At 46.3% G+C, this 14103-nt stretch overlaps 2 protein-coding genes across 3 annotated transcripts in view; both read right to left on the reverse strand.

The window, feature by feature from the left end:
* The window catches only part of LOC310935709 (uncharacterized protein), a gene marked incomplete at its 5' end in the record, with an annotated part of 25653 nt that extends 14175 nt beyond the window's left edge, over positions 1-11478 (reverse strand). Inside the window, 6 exons of the mRNA XM_083899643.1 lie at positions 525-794; positions 1631-1739; positions 2480-2595; positions 3794-5626; positions 6413-6683; positions 11380-11478. Coding sequence (XP_083755769.1) covers positions 525-794; positions 1631-1739; positions 2480-2595; positions 3794-5626; positions 6413-6683; positions 11380-11478 — 2698 coding nt within the window. The remainder of the gene's footprint in view (positions 1-524; positions 795-1630; positions 1740-2479; positions 2596-3793; positions 5627-6412; positions 6684-11379) is intronic.
* Positions 11378-14071, reverse strand: ntaq1 (N-terminal glutamine amidase 1). Of its 2 annotated transcripts, XM_083899893.1 has the most exons (7): positions 13986-14071; positions 13617-13716; positions 13473-13523; positions 13247-13389; positions 11828-11952; positions 11583-11712; positions 11462-11504 (listed from the first exon to the last, which is right to left on the reverse strand). In XM_083899893.1, coding segments are annotated over exons 1-7 (612 nt in total). In that variant the 5' UTR covers positions 14048-14071; the 3' UTR covers positions 11462-11503. The 2 variants fall into 2 exon arrangements, with proteins under 2 accessions (XP_083756018.1, XP_083756019.1); XM_083899892.1 differs by having other exon boundaries at positions 11378-11712.
* Between the last annotated feature and the right edge of the window lie 32 nt (positions 14072-14103).

Here is a 14103-nt window from a genome sequence, read left to right on the forward strand (position 1 = left end):
TCTGATCCATCGGCTTCAGATAAAAACAAATGAGACCACGATGGAACAGGAAGTCGTCATATTTTCGCACACGTGCAGAACAGACCGCGTCAAAGACGGCCGTTAGCAGAGCAACCGTCATGGCCGCCTTTTCTGCCAAGAGCCGCTAACGTTGCTAAAGTCATGACGACGTAGCGTCAGTCGCTGTTGAGCGAACTCTGTACGACAAAAACATCAGCTATGGCTTTTTTCATAAACGGGATTTGCTAGCGTTGCTAACGTTTCCTCAACGAGATGACAAAAAACATCGTATTCACAACGAGCAGCGTTTACGTAGAAGCTTCCACCGCGTACACGTGAGTGACTCGAGTTTGTGCGACCAAGCAGCAAATCCTCGTCTTGGGCTAACTATCGAGCTAACAGCTGGACTGAAAAGACGCCCGTATTGCCAGAAGTTCGCAGTTATACCGACTGTTTCGCTCGCTTTCTGCCACGCTCAGAGTTCGCAGCGTCAGAGTTCGTGTCGTGTTTTCACTCGTACTCACCAGGAAGTGTCTGCGTCGTCACGGCCGCGCTCGTACTCCCGTTTTTCTCTGCCACCAGCGTGATGTCGTACAAAAGCCCCGCCTCCAGCTGCCCGATGTGGGCGGAGTTCTGGTCAGCTGGGACAGTCACTTCCTGACTCCTCCCCTCTCTGTCGTGGGGCGCGACCGTCAAAACGTAGCGGTCAATCTCGCCCTGCGACCGCTCCCATTGGACGAGCACAGACGTGGACGTCGTCTTGACGACGCGGAGGTGGGAGGGGCCTGAGACGACTGAGAAGAAGAAAACACTTTATTGTTTTGTCTTTTTTGTATTTATCGTGTGACTTTTTGTGGGCGTGACTACGTGACACTCACTCTCCCACACCAAAGTCACTCCACCAAAGTCACTCACTCTCCCACACCAAAGTCACTCACTCTCTCACACCAGTCACTCACTCTCCCACACCAAAGTCACTCACTCTCCCACACCAAAGTCACTCTCTCTCCCACACCAAAGTCACTCTCTCTCCCACACCAAAGTCACTCACTCTCCCACACCAAAGTCACTCACTCTCCCACACCAAAGTCACTCACTCTCCCACACCAAAGTCACTCACTCTCCCACACCAAAGTCACTCACTCTCCCACACCAAAGTCACTCACTCTCCCACACCAAAGTCACTCACTCTCCCACACCAAAGTCACTCACCAAAGTCACTCACTCTCCCACACCAAAGTCACTCTCTCTCCCACACCAAAGTCACTCACTCTCCCACACCAAAGTCACTCACTCTCCCACACCAAAGTCACTCACTCTCACACACCAAAGTCCATTGATCCACTGCTGCCTCCATCACTAACTTACAATGACTGATTTTAGTGAATTCAGCTTTTAAAATATTTACTTTAGACTTAACTCAGTGACACAAAGTGACCACACGAGGCAGCAGAGGACCAGCAGCTCCTGTGTCCCTGTGAGCTAAAATCACTGGTTTTCTCTATGAGGTTTGGTCCACAGACTCTAAAGTGTATTTGACAGATGTAATTGCCTGGTTCACAGCAGCAGGGGGCGCTCACAGCTCATATATAAGTCATGATGAAATGAGACAAATCAAAGATCATCTCACGGGTGATGAAGTCAGTGGAGCTCTGGGCTCCTCTGCGGCCGTCCTTCTCTCCCCTGATGGTGGCGCTGTACTCATGACCGGCTGCCAGGCCAGTCTGAGTGAAGCTGCTCTCACCTCCCCTCACATGACCTTTGACCTGCTGCTGCTTGTCCTTCTGCTGACACACACACACACACACACACACACACACACACACACACACACACACACACACACACACACACAGATCAGCTGACCTCTCTCTCATCACAGCTGTGAGACGTCAGTGATGTCATCTTTCTGGCCGTCGCCATGTTTTTGACTGTGTTTACTCGTTGCCGTGGTGACGAGCGTCTTTATCCTGTGACTGAGGGCTTTTTATTTGAGTCCACTTCACACTTTCATCTGTTCTTACTGAGAATGACCTCGTAAAAGCACACACACACACACACACACACACACACACACACACACCCCTTCATGAGGCGTTCGAGGACGTGACAGATCAGGTCAAAAAGAACGTAAACATGGCCGCCATAATAATATATAATAATCCTTTATCCTAGTTTTGTTCAGGTCTTTGGTTACTGTTACACAACAGGTAACATTAGAACTGCTGAGTCACTGTGTGTGTGTGTGTGTGTGTGTGTGTGTGTGTGTGTGTGTGTGTGTGTGTGTGTGTGTGTGTGTGTGCGTGTGTGTGTCCACAGATCAATAATGAGATGAAACGACATCAACACGAGTCATGTAGACATGTAAACAACATTAATCACATGTTCACTTTGTTTATCTTTACACACACACACACACGCACAGAAACACAGAGACACACACACACACACAGACACTGAGAAAGGGGGCGGGGCTTACCTGGCTGGTGAAGGTGATGTGGTAGGCGTCGTAGAGAACAGGGGGCGGAGTCCAGAGCAGAGTGACAGATGTCTCTGTGATGTCCTCTGTCCTCAGCTGAGAGACACCTGACATGACTGAGGACATGAGGACACTTTATGATGGACATGAAGAGACGTTTGATAGTCACTCACTCTCCCATGCCAAAGTCACTCACTCTCCCACACCAAAGTCAGTCACTCACTCTCCCACACCAAAGTCACTCCCTCTCCCACACAAAAGTCAGTCAGTCACTCTCCCACACCAAAGTCAGTCACTCACTCTCCCACACCAAAGTCACTCACTCTCCCACAGTTCCTGTGTTTCTGTGAGCTAAAATCACTGGTTTTCTCTATGGACTTTGGTGTGGCAGAGTGAGTGACTTTGGTGTGGCAGAATGAGTGAGATAAAGACGTGGACTAAAGATATTGCAGATTTAACTTCCCACACACACACACACATATATTGAAACAGCACACACTCATTCTGCTTCACTAATGAAACTCTTCCGTTACTGAATCACAACAGTCTGATCTCTATGAGCTCATGTAACCCGCGGCAACGGCCACAACAACAACAACAACAACAAGGACGACGACGAGGAGAACAAAGACAAACGCTGCAGTAACTAAGTGAATGAAAAAAAAACATCATATTTGACCAATGAATGAGTCACGAGTCCAACGACGGCGTCCAAAACACGACTTTATTGTGTGAGACGACGTTAGCGTCCGGGAAATGCTAAAGTTTCAGACCACTAAAGAAACACACATGGACACACTGAAGACACATGTTTACACATTCTTCAAGTTCATTTCCCTTGAATCACCGCTCACGCCCTTTGAGACGCACGACAGGAAGTGGTGTTTATCAAAGAGCACAATGTTACGCTAACATTAGCATCTGATTATACGGCAACACAAATATTAACATCGCACGCAGCTGAGGCTTCACGAGACGCTTACAGAACAAACGACACCAGGGATTGTCCTCAGGGTCAAAGTCTCTGTCTTTTGTCTTCGCTGAGACAGAGATCTTGGAATTTTAATTTCCCAGACATTTCTGAACATTCCTCGCTTACTGTTCTGCACGGAATCTCACGTCAATCAAACTTTCATGGATTTCAAGGACCTGCAGGAACCCTGAGTAAAACACCGTCAAAGCCATTGGTCGTGGAACTTCATTTTCTGCCTGATCAAAAAGAAAAATGGCCCCAGGATAGAACCTTGTGGTACGCCACACATCAGAATCACACATAATAAACAACAGCTTCATGTTCTGGTGGGTTGGACTCACCTGAATCACAGTCCGGTCCGGTCATCCCTTCGACACACAGGCTGCAGTCCTCTCCAGTGAATCCACGCTGGCAGAAACACTTGCCTTTGATGCAGCGCCCTCTGCTGTTGCAGTTCTTCGGACAGGCTTTGGCAGCGCAGTCCGGACCAGTGAAGCCAACGCTGCAAACACACTTTGAATTCACACAGCGGCCGCGCTCACTGCAGTTTTTGGGACAAGCTTTTTGAGAGCAGTCCCCACCTGTGAATTCATCGCTGCAAATGCACTGACCGCTGACACAGCGCCCCCTGTTTTTGCATTTTCCAGGACAAGCGACCTCTGAGCAGTCTGCGCCAGCAAAGCCACTTTCACAAAAACATTTACCGTTAGCGCACCTGCCGCGGTCGCTGCAGTTAAGAGGACACGCTCTTTTAAAGCAATCCGGTCCTGAGAATCCAGGATTGCAGACACACTTCCCGTTAACACAGCGCCCCCTGTTGTTGCACCTTCTAGGACAGGCGATATGTGCACAGTTGTTACCAGCGAAGCCGGTGTCGCAAACACATTTACCGTCAACACACCTGCCGCGGTTGTTGCAGTTGTTTGGACAGGTCCTTTCAGAGCAGTCCTTACCTGTGAATCCAGGACTGCAGACACACTTCCCGGTAACACAGCGCCCCCTGTTGTTGCATTTTCCAGGACAAGCAATCTCTGAGCAGTCTTCGCCAGTGAAGCCGGTGTCGCAAACACATTTACTTTTGGCACACCTGCCGTGGTTGTTGCAGTTGCCTGGACAGGTCCTTTCCGAACATTCTGGACCACTGAATCCATCATCGCAAATGCACTGGCCAGTAACACAGCGCCCCCTGTTGTTGCAGTTTCCAGGACAAGAGTTCTCAGAGCAGGCGTCGCCAGCGAAGCCGGTGTCGCAAACACATTTACCGTCAACACACCTGCCGCGGTTGTTGCAGTTGTTTGGACAGGTCCTTTCAGAGCAGTCCTCACCAGTGAATCCAGGACTGCAGACACACTTCCCGGTAACACAGCGCCCCCTGTTGTTGCAATTTCCTGAGCACGAGTTCTCAGAGCAGGCGTCGCCGGTGAAGCCGGTGTCGCAAACACATTTACCGTCAACACACCTGCCGTGGTTGCTGCAGTTGTTTGGACAGGTCCTTTCAGTGCAGTCCTCACCAGTGAATCCAGGACTGCAGACACACTTCCCGGTAACACAGCGCCCCCTGTTGTTGCAGTTTCCAGGACAAGCAATATGTGCACAGTTGTTGCCAGTGAAGCCGACGTTGCAAACACATTTACCTTCGACACACCTGCCGCTGCTGCTGCAGTTGCCTGGACAGGTCCTTTCAGAGCATCCTGGACCACTGAATCCATCATTGCAAATGCACTGGGCGGTAACACAGCGCCCCCTGTTGTTGCAGTTTCCAGGACAGGCAATATGTGCACAGTTGTTGCCAGTGAAGCCGGTGTCGCAAACACATTTACCGCCGACACACCTGCCGTGGTTGTTGCAGTTGTTTGGACAGGACCTTTCAGAGCAGTCCTCACTTGTAAATCCAGGACTGCAGACACACTTCCCGTTAACACAGCGCCCCCTGTTGTTGCAGTTGCCTGGACATGAGTTCTCTGAGCAGTCTTCGCTGGTGAAGCCGGTGTCGCAAACACATTTACCGTCCACACACCTCCCGCTGCTGCTGCAGTTCCCAGGACAGCTGGAGTTGCTGCAGTCCAGTCCGCTGAATCCAGGGAAACAGACGCACTTGCCGTCCTCACAGCTGCCCTGATCTCTGCAGTCGTTCGGACACTCGTGGTTTTCCGTTTTGATGGAGCAGCTTGGACCTGGAATCAGAGACCAGAGTCAGGTGACAAAGAAGAACCTGAGGGGGGCGCTATACTCCTTTAGATGCCACGTTGTCGGGGTTCAAACAACCATGAGTCTAGCGCCCCCTTCAGTGACTCACAAAATTCAACCCAGACTGAAACAGAAGGTGAAGAAGGCGGCGCCCTAAAGAGGGCGGAGCCAAAATTGTCTACGTGCTCGATTCTGAAGAATGTGTGTGTGTGTGTGTGTGTGTGTGTGTGTGTGTGTGTGTGTCCTCTGCTCTCTGCCCAGTGTGATCTCAGACTCTTCATCTCCAAAACTGCTGCTTATTTCCTCCACCCTCACACACACACACACACACACACACACACACACACACACACCCCACACACACACACACACACACACACACACACACACACACACACACACACACACACACACACACACCCCACACACACACACACACACACACTGTTGCCAGGTAATAATGTGAACAGTTTCATGAAGTAACTCTGACATGAATCACAGTACATACTGTGTATACTTGTACTGCATCTGTGTACTGTTACTGCTGCTGTTAGAATGTTAGTGTTTGCATGTGTGGCGGCCATCTTTGATCTGACCTCCTGAGATCATCTGGAATATAACATCACATCAAGAAGAAGTGCGTTTGTTAGTTAGTTTGTTTGTTTGTTTGTTGTTAGTTCGCTCGTTAGAGCGTTCATTTGTTGTTCGTTTCTTCAACGTTCTGTTGATTTGTTTATTCATTCGTTTGTTTGTTCGTTCACTCGTTCGTTCACCTTTGCTCTCCTTGGACGTGCAGCTGCCTCCTTCACCTCCACACTTCTCTCTGAGCGTCGACACTTCCCTCTCCAGATGTTCCAGACGCTCGTGAAGGGCGGCAAAGTCTGCCTCACATCCACAAGATCCTGGTCCTGGTCCTGGTCCTGGTCCTGATCCTGGTCCTGATGGAACCAGTTTGATCTTGTGGGTCAGAACCAGAGGAGAACCAGTGACCAGGTCGATCTGTTTTGCTGAGAAACACAGAGATGAAAACTTTGCAGACTTTTCCTTTAAGTCGAGAAAATAAAGAGATTTTATTAAAGTTTTACCTTCATCAGAATCAGAGACGCAACCAGAGACGATCAACTGTGGAGAAGAGGAGTTTAGAGGAGCTACTAACACACACACACACACACACACACACACACACACACACACACATTCTTGTACTTGCTGCATACTGAGGACCGGCTAAAAGAGCTGACAAAGTGAGGACCAGCATTTCCACTTTATAAATCAACAGAATTACAAATATCTACTTCATGAATGACATCTACTAAAATTTGACCCAAAATGTTTGGTCCAAAATTAAAAAAAAAATTTGACCCAAAATTGTTGGTCCAAAATTTGGAAAAAAATTGATGCAACCTTTTTGGTCCAAAATTTGAAAAAAAAAAATTGACCCAAAATGTTTGGTCCAAAATTTGAAAAAAAAATTTGACAAAAACGTCATACTATACTGTCATCCAAGATTTCAAAAATAAATTGACCCAAAATTGTTGGTCCAAAATTTGGAAAAAAATTGATGCAACATTGTTGGTCCAAAATTTGAAAAAAAAAAAATTGACCCAAAATGTTTGGTCCAAAATTTGAAAAAAAATTTGATGCTAAATGTTTGGTCCAAAAAAAGTCAATACTATGCTATGTCGTCCAAAATTTGAATTTTTTTTTTTTTTGACAAATTGAGTATAGCATGTTATAGCAACCTAATGAAGTGATTTCAATGAAAACAAAGTGAGGACCGACCAAAATGTCCTCACTTTGTTAGTTAAAAACCCTCACTGGTCCTCAGTATGGCGCAAGTACAAGAACACACACACACACACACACACACACACACACACACACACACACACACACACACACGCACACACACACACACACACACAGGTGAACTTTCACCTTGACAGAGTCTTCTCTGGATTCCCTCGGTTCCCTGTGACCTTTGACCTGAAGCTCCTGGGAGGTTGATGAGGTCAGGAGGGCGGGGCCAGGAAGGATGAAGAGGATGAAGAGGAGGGAGGGGGAGGAGGGGGAGGAGTGAAACATGGCTGAAGACGACTGTGGACTCAACGAGGTCAAAGGTCAGTGACGATCAGGTGATGATTCACTCGTTTATTTTCATTTGTTCACTGAAACAAAAAAAATATTTATATTTTCACGTGTTTATATGAATGAAACACGTTATGTCACAGTTTGTCCACCAGAGGGCGCCCACACGTCTAAGTCTTTGATTTCATTCAAAAAGGTTTCAGTTCATTTCTTTAAATTTCGTTTTTTAATTTATATTTCAGACTTTTTTTAATGTACAAAAATATATACATTTATATTTATTTATGTCATTGTTTTTAATTCGTGTTAGAAATAAATAAACAAACACAAGAAAATCCCAGATGAAAAATAAAGAGATTAAAGATGTGAACGCTTTCATCTTCAGTTATTTCAGCATTTAAAGAAAAAACAAACGCCGTCTGTTATAATCTGTTATAATCTGTTATAATCTGTTATTAATCTGTTATTAATCTGTAATAATATGTAATAATCTGTTATAATCTCTAATAATCTGTTATAATCTGTAATAATATGTAATAATCTGTTATAATCTGTTATTAATCTGTAATAATATGTAATAATCTGTTATAATCTCTAATAATCTGTTATAATCTGTAATAACCTGTTATAATCTGTTATAATCTGTAATAATCATAATAATCTGTAATAATCATAATAATCTGTAATAATCTCAGTTAGTGCAGATTGTTAAAGCTGTGAATCACTAATGTTAAAAATGCTTCAGTTTAAAGACAAATCTTTCACTTTAGTTCAATAAAAATCAAACGTTTTTAATCCTGACAAACTTTGATCACATGTTTAATATTCAGTTATTGATCAGAGTCTGAGGTCATGGTCTTACCTGCTGCTGTGACGACGACCTTCTGTCCAACTGAGACTGAGAGGACGAGAGGACAGTGATGAAGAGGAGGAGGAGGAGGAGGAGGAAGAGGAGGAGGAGGAGGAGGAGGAGGAGGAGGAGGAAGAGGAGGAGGAGGAGGAGGAGGAAGAGGAGGAGGAGGAGGAGGAGGAGGAGGAGGAAGAGGAGGACCAGTTTCCTCATAGTTGAAGAATTTTCCTCTCTCTGTGATGTCATCACTCCTCAGGTCTCTTGTGGGCGGAGTCTCTGCTCTGAAAAACATCAGAATATTTTTAATCTTTTTTTCAGACATTAAAGGATGTTTGTTAAAACAGAACTAGACCAGAAGTTTCTATTAACGCTGTTTTTTAGTGTGTATCTGCATCATTACCTTGTTTATGAAGCTCTGAAGGTTCTAAACAAACAGTTCAGTCACTGCTGAGAACACTGTGTTTTATACTGAAAGAACCCGGTCCGGTTACGTAAACAGTGGTTCTCCTGAACAGCAGATCCTCCTGCTCCGGGCACTAGTCCGGGCACATCAGGTTGCGTACATTGAACCACAGAAGAAGAATAACGTCCGTTGTGGAGGTGTTTCACGAGCAACAGTGTCTTCTGACTCTGGGTCAAAGGTCGTCAAAGTCGTGAAGAAGCTATTTTTAAACACTGTTAAAACAATGTTTTGATAATGAGGAGCAGTGCATCCACTGTTCCAGAGGGGGGCGCTGTGCTTCTGAGAGCGGGTGTGCTGGATAGTACTGGCCAATCACAAGACTCTGTCTTCTGGGGGTCAGAGTTCGTTTACAGCAACATGGAGGTTTTTGAGCATAAAAACAAGTTAATATATGTAAGTAAACCTCCATAACTAACATATATGTGCAACAGAACTACTGTGTTCCTCTGACCTCTGACCTCTAAACTCTGACCTTCACGACTCTCACTTGTTTTGATGTTACAGAAAAAATTACTTTTTCTTTTCTCGTCTTTTTTTCAGATCGTTTCAGTTTCTACGACTGTTTGAAGAGAGTTGGCTGATTAGCACGTTAGCACGTTAGCTCACTGCTGTCAGTCAAAGACGCAGCTGAAGTGAAGGAGTTTGTTCAGCGTTAGAATAAAATAAAATAAAATAAAATAAACTCCTGATTCTGCTTCAATATTCACTGTGTGTGTGTGTGTGTGTGTGTAAGATGCGATCATGTGACGTAGATTTTATGAGATAATATCTTTAACATGACTAATGTTTTCATTTAATATGTTGTTTTATCTGCTGAAGACAAAGAGGACGAAGACGATCAGATTCACACACACACACACACACACACACACACACACTCTCACACACACACACACACACACACACACACACACAGTGTTGGACGTGCATCGTTGCCGTTGGCGACCATTTGCATCGCCCTGCCATCCCATCAAACGACAGAGACGTCCTCCAACTCCCACAATGCAACATTCCTCAGGCTGGTTTCCAGACAGCCGGGCGACCGAGAGAGAGAGAGAGACACACACACACACACACACACACACACACACACACACACACACTGGCCTCTCAGCCCGCGGGGGCGGAGCCTGGCGAGTGTTAGACAAAATCTTTGAATATTGAGTGTGTTTTTGTCGTTCAGATGGAAACACACACACAAACACAAAGACACTCTCACAAACACACACACAGACACACTCACACACGCTCACAGACACACATACAAACACACACTCACACCCCCACACACACACACTCTCTCTCACACACACACACAGATGCACACACACACACACTCTCTCTCACACTCACACACAAACACACACAGATGCACACACACACACACTCTCTCACACAAACACAGACACTCTCTCTCTCACACACACACACACTCTCTCTCACACTCACACACAAACACACACAGATGCACACACACACACTCTCTCACACACACACACACTCACTCACTCACACACACACACACACACACACACTCTCTCACACACACACACACTCACTCACTCACACACAAACACACACACACACACACACATGACGTCAGACTCATGAAAATAAACGTCTGTTTTTGTTTAGTTCAATAAACTCAGATTTAATCTAAATTCAGGTTTAATTTAATTTTTATCTGCGACTCTTGAAACATTTTGAAAACAGAGAAAACATTTATGTTCTTTTACATGTTTTTATAGAAATATAAATATATATAAATATATATAAATATATAATCTGTGTTCAGTTAAACTTCACTTAAAGGAATAATTCAGCTTTTTCTTCCATTAATAAACCTTTGATGACACATTGATGACCTCAGAGGTCAAAGGTCAAAGGTCACATACCTCACGTTCAACCTGGGTGATTGTCGTCGTGTCTGTGCAGAACTCTGTCGCCCTCTGGTGGTTGAAAGAGGAATAAACTTTGAAATGGAAACAGTAGAAATAAACACCACAACAAAGCTCACACAGGGACACGGGAGCTGCTGGTCCTCTGCTGCCTCCTGTGGTCACTTTGTGTCACTGCGTTAAGTCTAAAGTAAATATTTTAAAAGCTGAATTTGACAAAATAATATGTTTGAACTCAGTGATGGAGGCAGAAGAGAAACAACTCCTGTGTGCTGTGAGTGACTTTGGTGTGGGAGAGTGAGTGGTTTACAGACTTACAGCCATGGTTCCTAACAGCAGGGGGCGCTCACAGCACACTCACAATCACAGTAAACAGTTTTCTGACGTCAAATCTTTAATAAACTCACATTTAACCAGAAATATTTAAGATCACATCATCACCACAGGAACCTGCTCCAGAACCTGGTCCAGAATCATCAGAACCTGGTCCAGAATCATCAGAACCTGGTCCAGAACCATCAGAACCTGGTCCAGAACCATCACACTGGTTCATCATGTCTCTCGCTCTACCACAGAAATGCACCATGGGAGTTGTAGTTTTTCAGTGCAGGTGTGTGAGTGTCTGCTGCTGCTGTCTGTGTTACCATGACGACGATGAAGATGATGATGAAGACGATGTGGTGTATCTCTGCAGGAAGTGGTCCAGCCTGAAGACCGTCCCCCAACCGACAGCAGGGTCCACACTGATGAAGAGGTCCAGGTTCATGTGGCTCTCTGAGGAGGAAACATCACAGCAGGTTACCATGACGACAATGACAACAACAACAACAACAACAACAACAACAACAACAACACAACAACCACACCAACAACAACAACAACATGTGACCTCCACTGTGAATGGGCGTGTACGGTGGGGGGGGCGTCCTCCACGAGCCGTCTGACGTCTTCATGTGCGAACGATCGGACGCAAAGTTGAGCAGGAAGCTGTCGGCAGGTACGACACGCAACTTCCTGTTAGCGCAGAGACACAGAGGTGTTTCATCAAAACCAGTCCTGATACTAATACTTGTTACTGATACTAATATATTACAGGTGTTCAGGTGGTCTACAGGTGTTCAGGTCTACAGGTCTACAGGTCTACAGGTGTTCAGGTGTTCTACAGGTGTTCAGGTCTACAGGTCTACAGGTGTTCTACAGGTGTTCAGGTCTACAGGTGTTCAGGTCTCCAGGTGTTCAGGTGGTCTACAGGTGTTCAGGTCTACAGGTCTACAGGTGGTCAGGTGTTCTACAGGTGTTCAGGTCTACAGGTGTTCAGGTCTACGGGTGTTCAGGTGGTCTACAGGTGTTCAGGTCTACAGGTCTACAGGTGTTCTACAGGTGTTCAGGTCTACAGGTGTTCAGGTCTACAGGTGTTCAGGTCTACAGGTCTACAGGTGGTCAGGTGTTCTACAGGTGTTCAGGTCTACAGGTGTTCAGGTCTCCAGGTGTTCAGGTGTTCTACAGGTGTTCAGGTCTACAGGTGTTCAGGTCTACGGGTGTTCAGGTGGTCTACAGGTGTTCAGGTCTACAGGTCTACAGGTGTTCTACAGGTGTTCAGGTCTACAGGTGTTCAGGTCTACAGGTGTTCAGGTCTACAGGTCTACAGGTGGTCAGGTGTTCTACAGGTGTTCAGGTCTACAGGTCTACAGGTGTTCAGGTGGTCTACAGGTGTTCAGGTCTACAGGTCTACAGGTCTACAGGTGTTCTACAGGTGTTCAGGTCTACAGGTGTTCAGGTCTCCAGGTGTTCAGGTGGTCTACAGGTGTTCAGGTCTACAGGTCTACAGGTGGTCAGGTGTTCTACAGGTGTTCAGGTCTACAGGTGTTCAGGTCTACGGGTGTTCAGGTCTACAGGTCTACAGGTGTTCTACAGGTGTTCAGGTCTACAGGTGTTCAGGTCTACAGGTGTTCAGGTCTACAGGTCTACAGGTGGTCAGGTGTTCTACAGGTGTTCAGGTCTACAGGTGTTCAGGTGGTCTACAGGTGTTCAGGTCTACAGGTCTACAGGTCTACAGGTGTTCTACAGGTGTTCAGGTCTACAGGTCTACATGTGTTCAGGTCTCCATGTGTTCAGGTCTAAAGGTGTTCAGGTCTACAGGTGTTCAGGTTGTCTACAGGTGCTCAGGAGGTCTACAGGTGCTCAGGTGGTCTACAGGTCTACAGGACTACAGGTGGTCTACAGGTGTTCAGGTGGTCCACAGGTGTTCAGGTCTACAGGACTACAGGTGGTCTACAGGTGTTCAGGTGGTCTACAGGTGTTCAGGTACCTGTGGTACTCAGGCCGGAGGGCGTGGTCTGAGCGGAGAGCCTGGTCAGCGTAGACCTTCAGACTGCAGGGGAAGGAGAGCTCAGAGTCCAGATCATAGACCAGAGGTTCTGGATCCAGCAGCAGCAGAACCACGTGATAGTCCTGAAACATGATGACATCACAACTGTTCATGTGACATCATTCATACGTTCACACACAGTGAAGAACACGATGACATCACAGACCCAGATCACCGGCTGGTTCCCACGTCCTGACTTCTGTTTCCACAGAGGAACCTGAGGGAGAACAAAGAACATGAGCTCTTTGAGACCACACCAGGTTCTGAACCTCATGTTCTGGTTCAGATCTTCTGGACTTCCTGTTCTCACCGTTCTCTTCTCATTTGAGATAAAAACCGCTGACACGTTCTCCAGCGCTGATGTTTTCTCCGTCCTGATGAAGTCACAGAGCTTCCAAACGTTCTCTTCACTGCAAAAAAACAAAAAGAACCAGACGTCACACACCAGCAGAACCACGAGAACCAAAGAACCAGGGAACCACAAAAATTTAAAATTACTCCTGTGTGTGTGTGTGTGTGTGTGTGTGTGTGTGTGTGTGTGTGTGTGTGTGTGTGTGTAGCAGCTGCTCACACACTGACTCACGGACGCTTTCATCTTTAATCTCGAGCTAAACTCATTTTTGTCCTAAAGTACAAACTCCGTGTATTTGTACGCGTGTATTTGTACTCGTGTACTTACCAGTAACAGCTGGTGTAAACGCAGTTTCCACGAGCCGGTAAAATCCCGTCTCCTCTGCTCATGTTGACGTGTTACACCAAAAACACTCCGCCGGAAGTTAATCGAACGACGCCATATC

This window comes from Microchirus variegatus, assembly GCF_963457635.1.
Source record: "Microchirus variegatus genome assembly, chromosome: 13".
Taxonomy (NCBI): domain Eukaryota; kingdom Metazoa; phylum Chordata; class Actinopteri; order Pleuronectiformes; family Soleidae; genus Microchirus; species Microchirus variegatus.

Coding starts and splice junctions, on each gene's coding strand:
- ntaq1 (XM_083899892.1), bottom strand. CDS start 14,047: ATGAGCAGAGGAGACGGGATTTTACCGGCTCGTGGAAACTGCGTTTAC. Junction 13,717..13,985: donor GTTTACACCAGCTGTTACTG/GTAAGTACACGA, acceptor GTTTTTTTGCAG/TGAAGAGAACGTTTGGAAGC. Junction 11,713..11,827: donor CACGCCCATTCACAGTGGAG/GTCACATGTTGT, acceptor TTTCCTCCTCAG/AGAGCCACATGAACCTGGAC.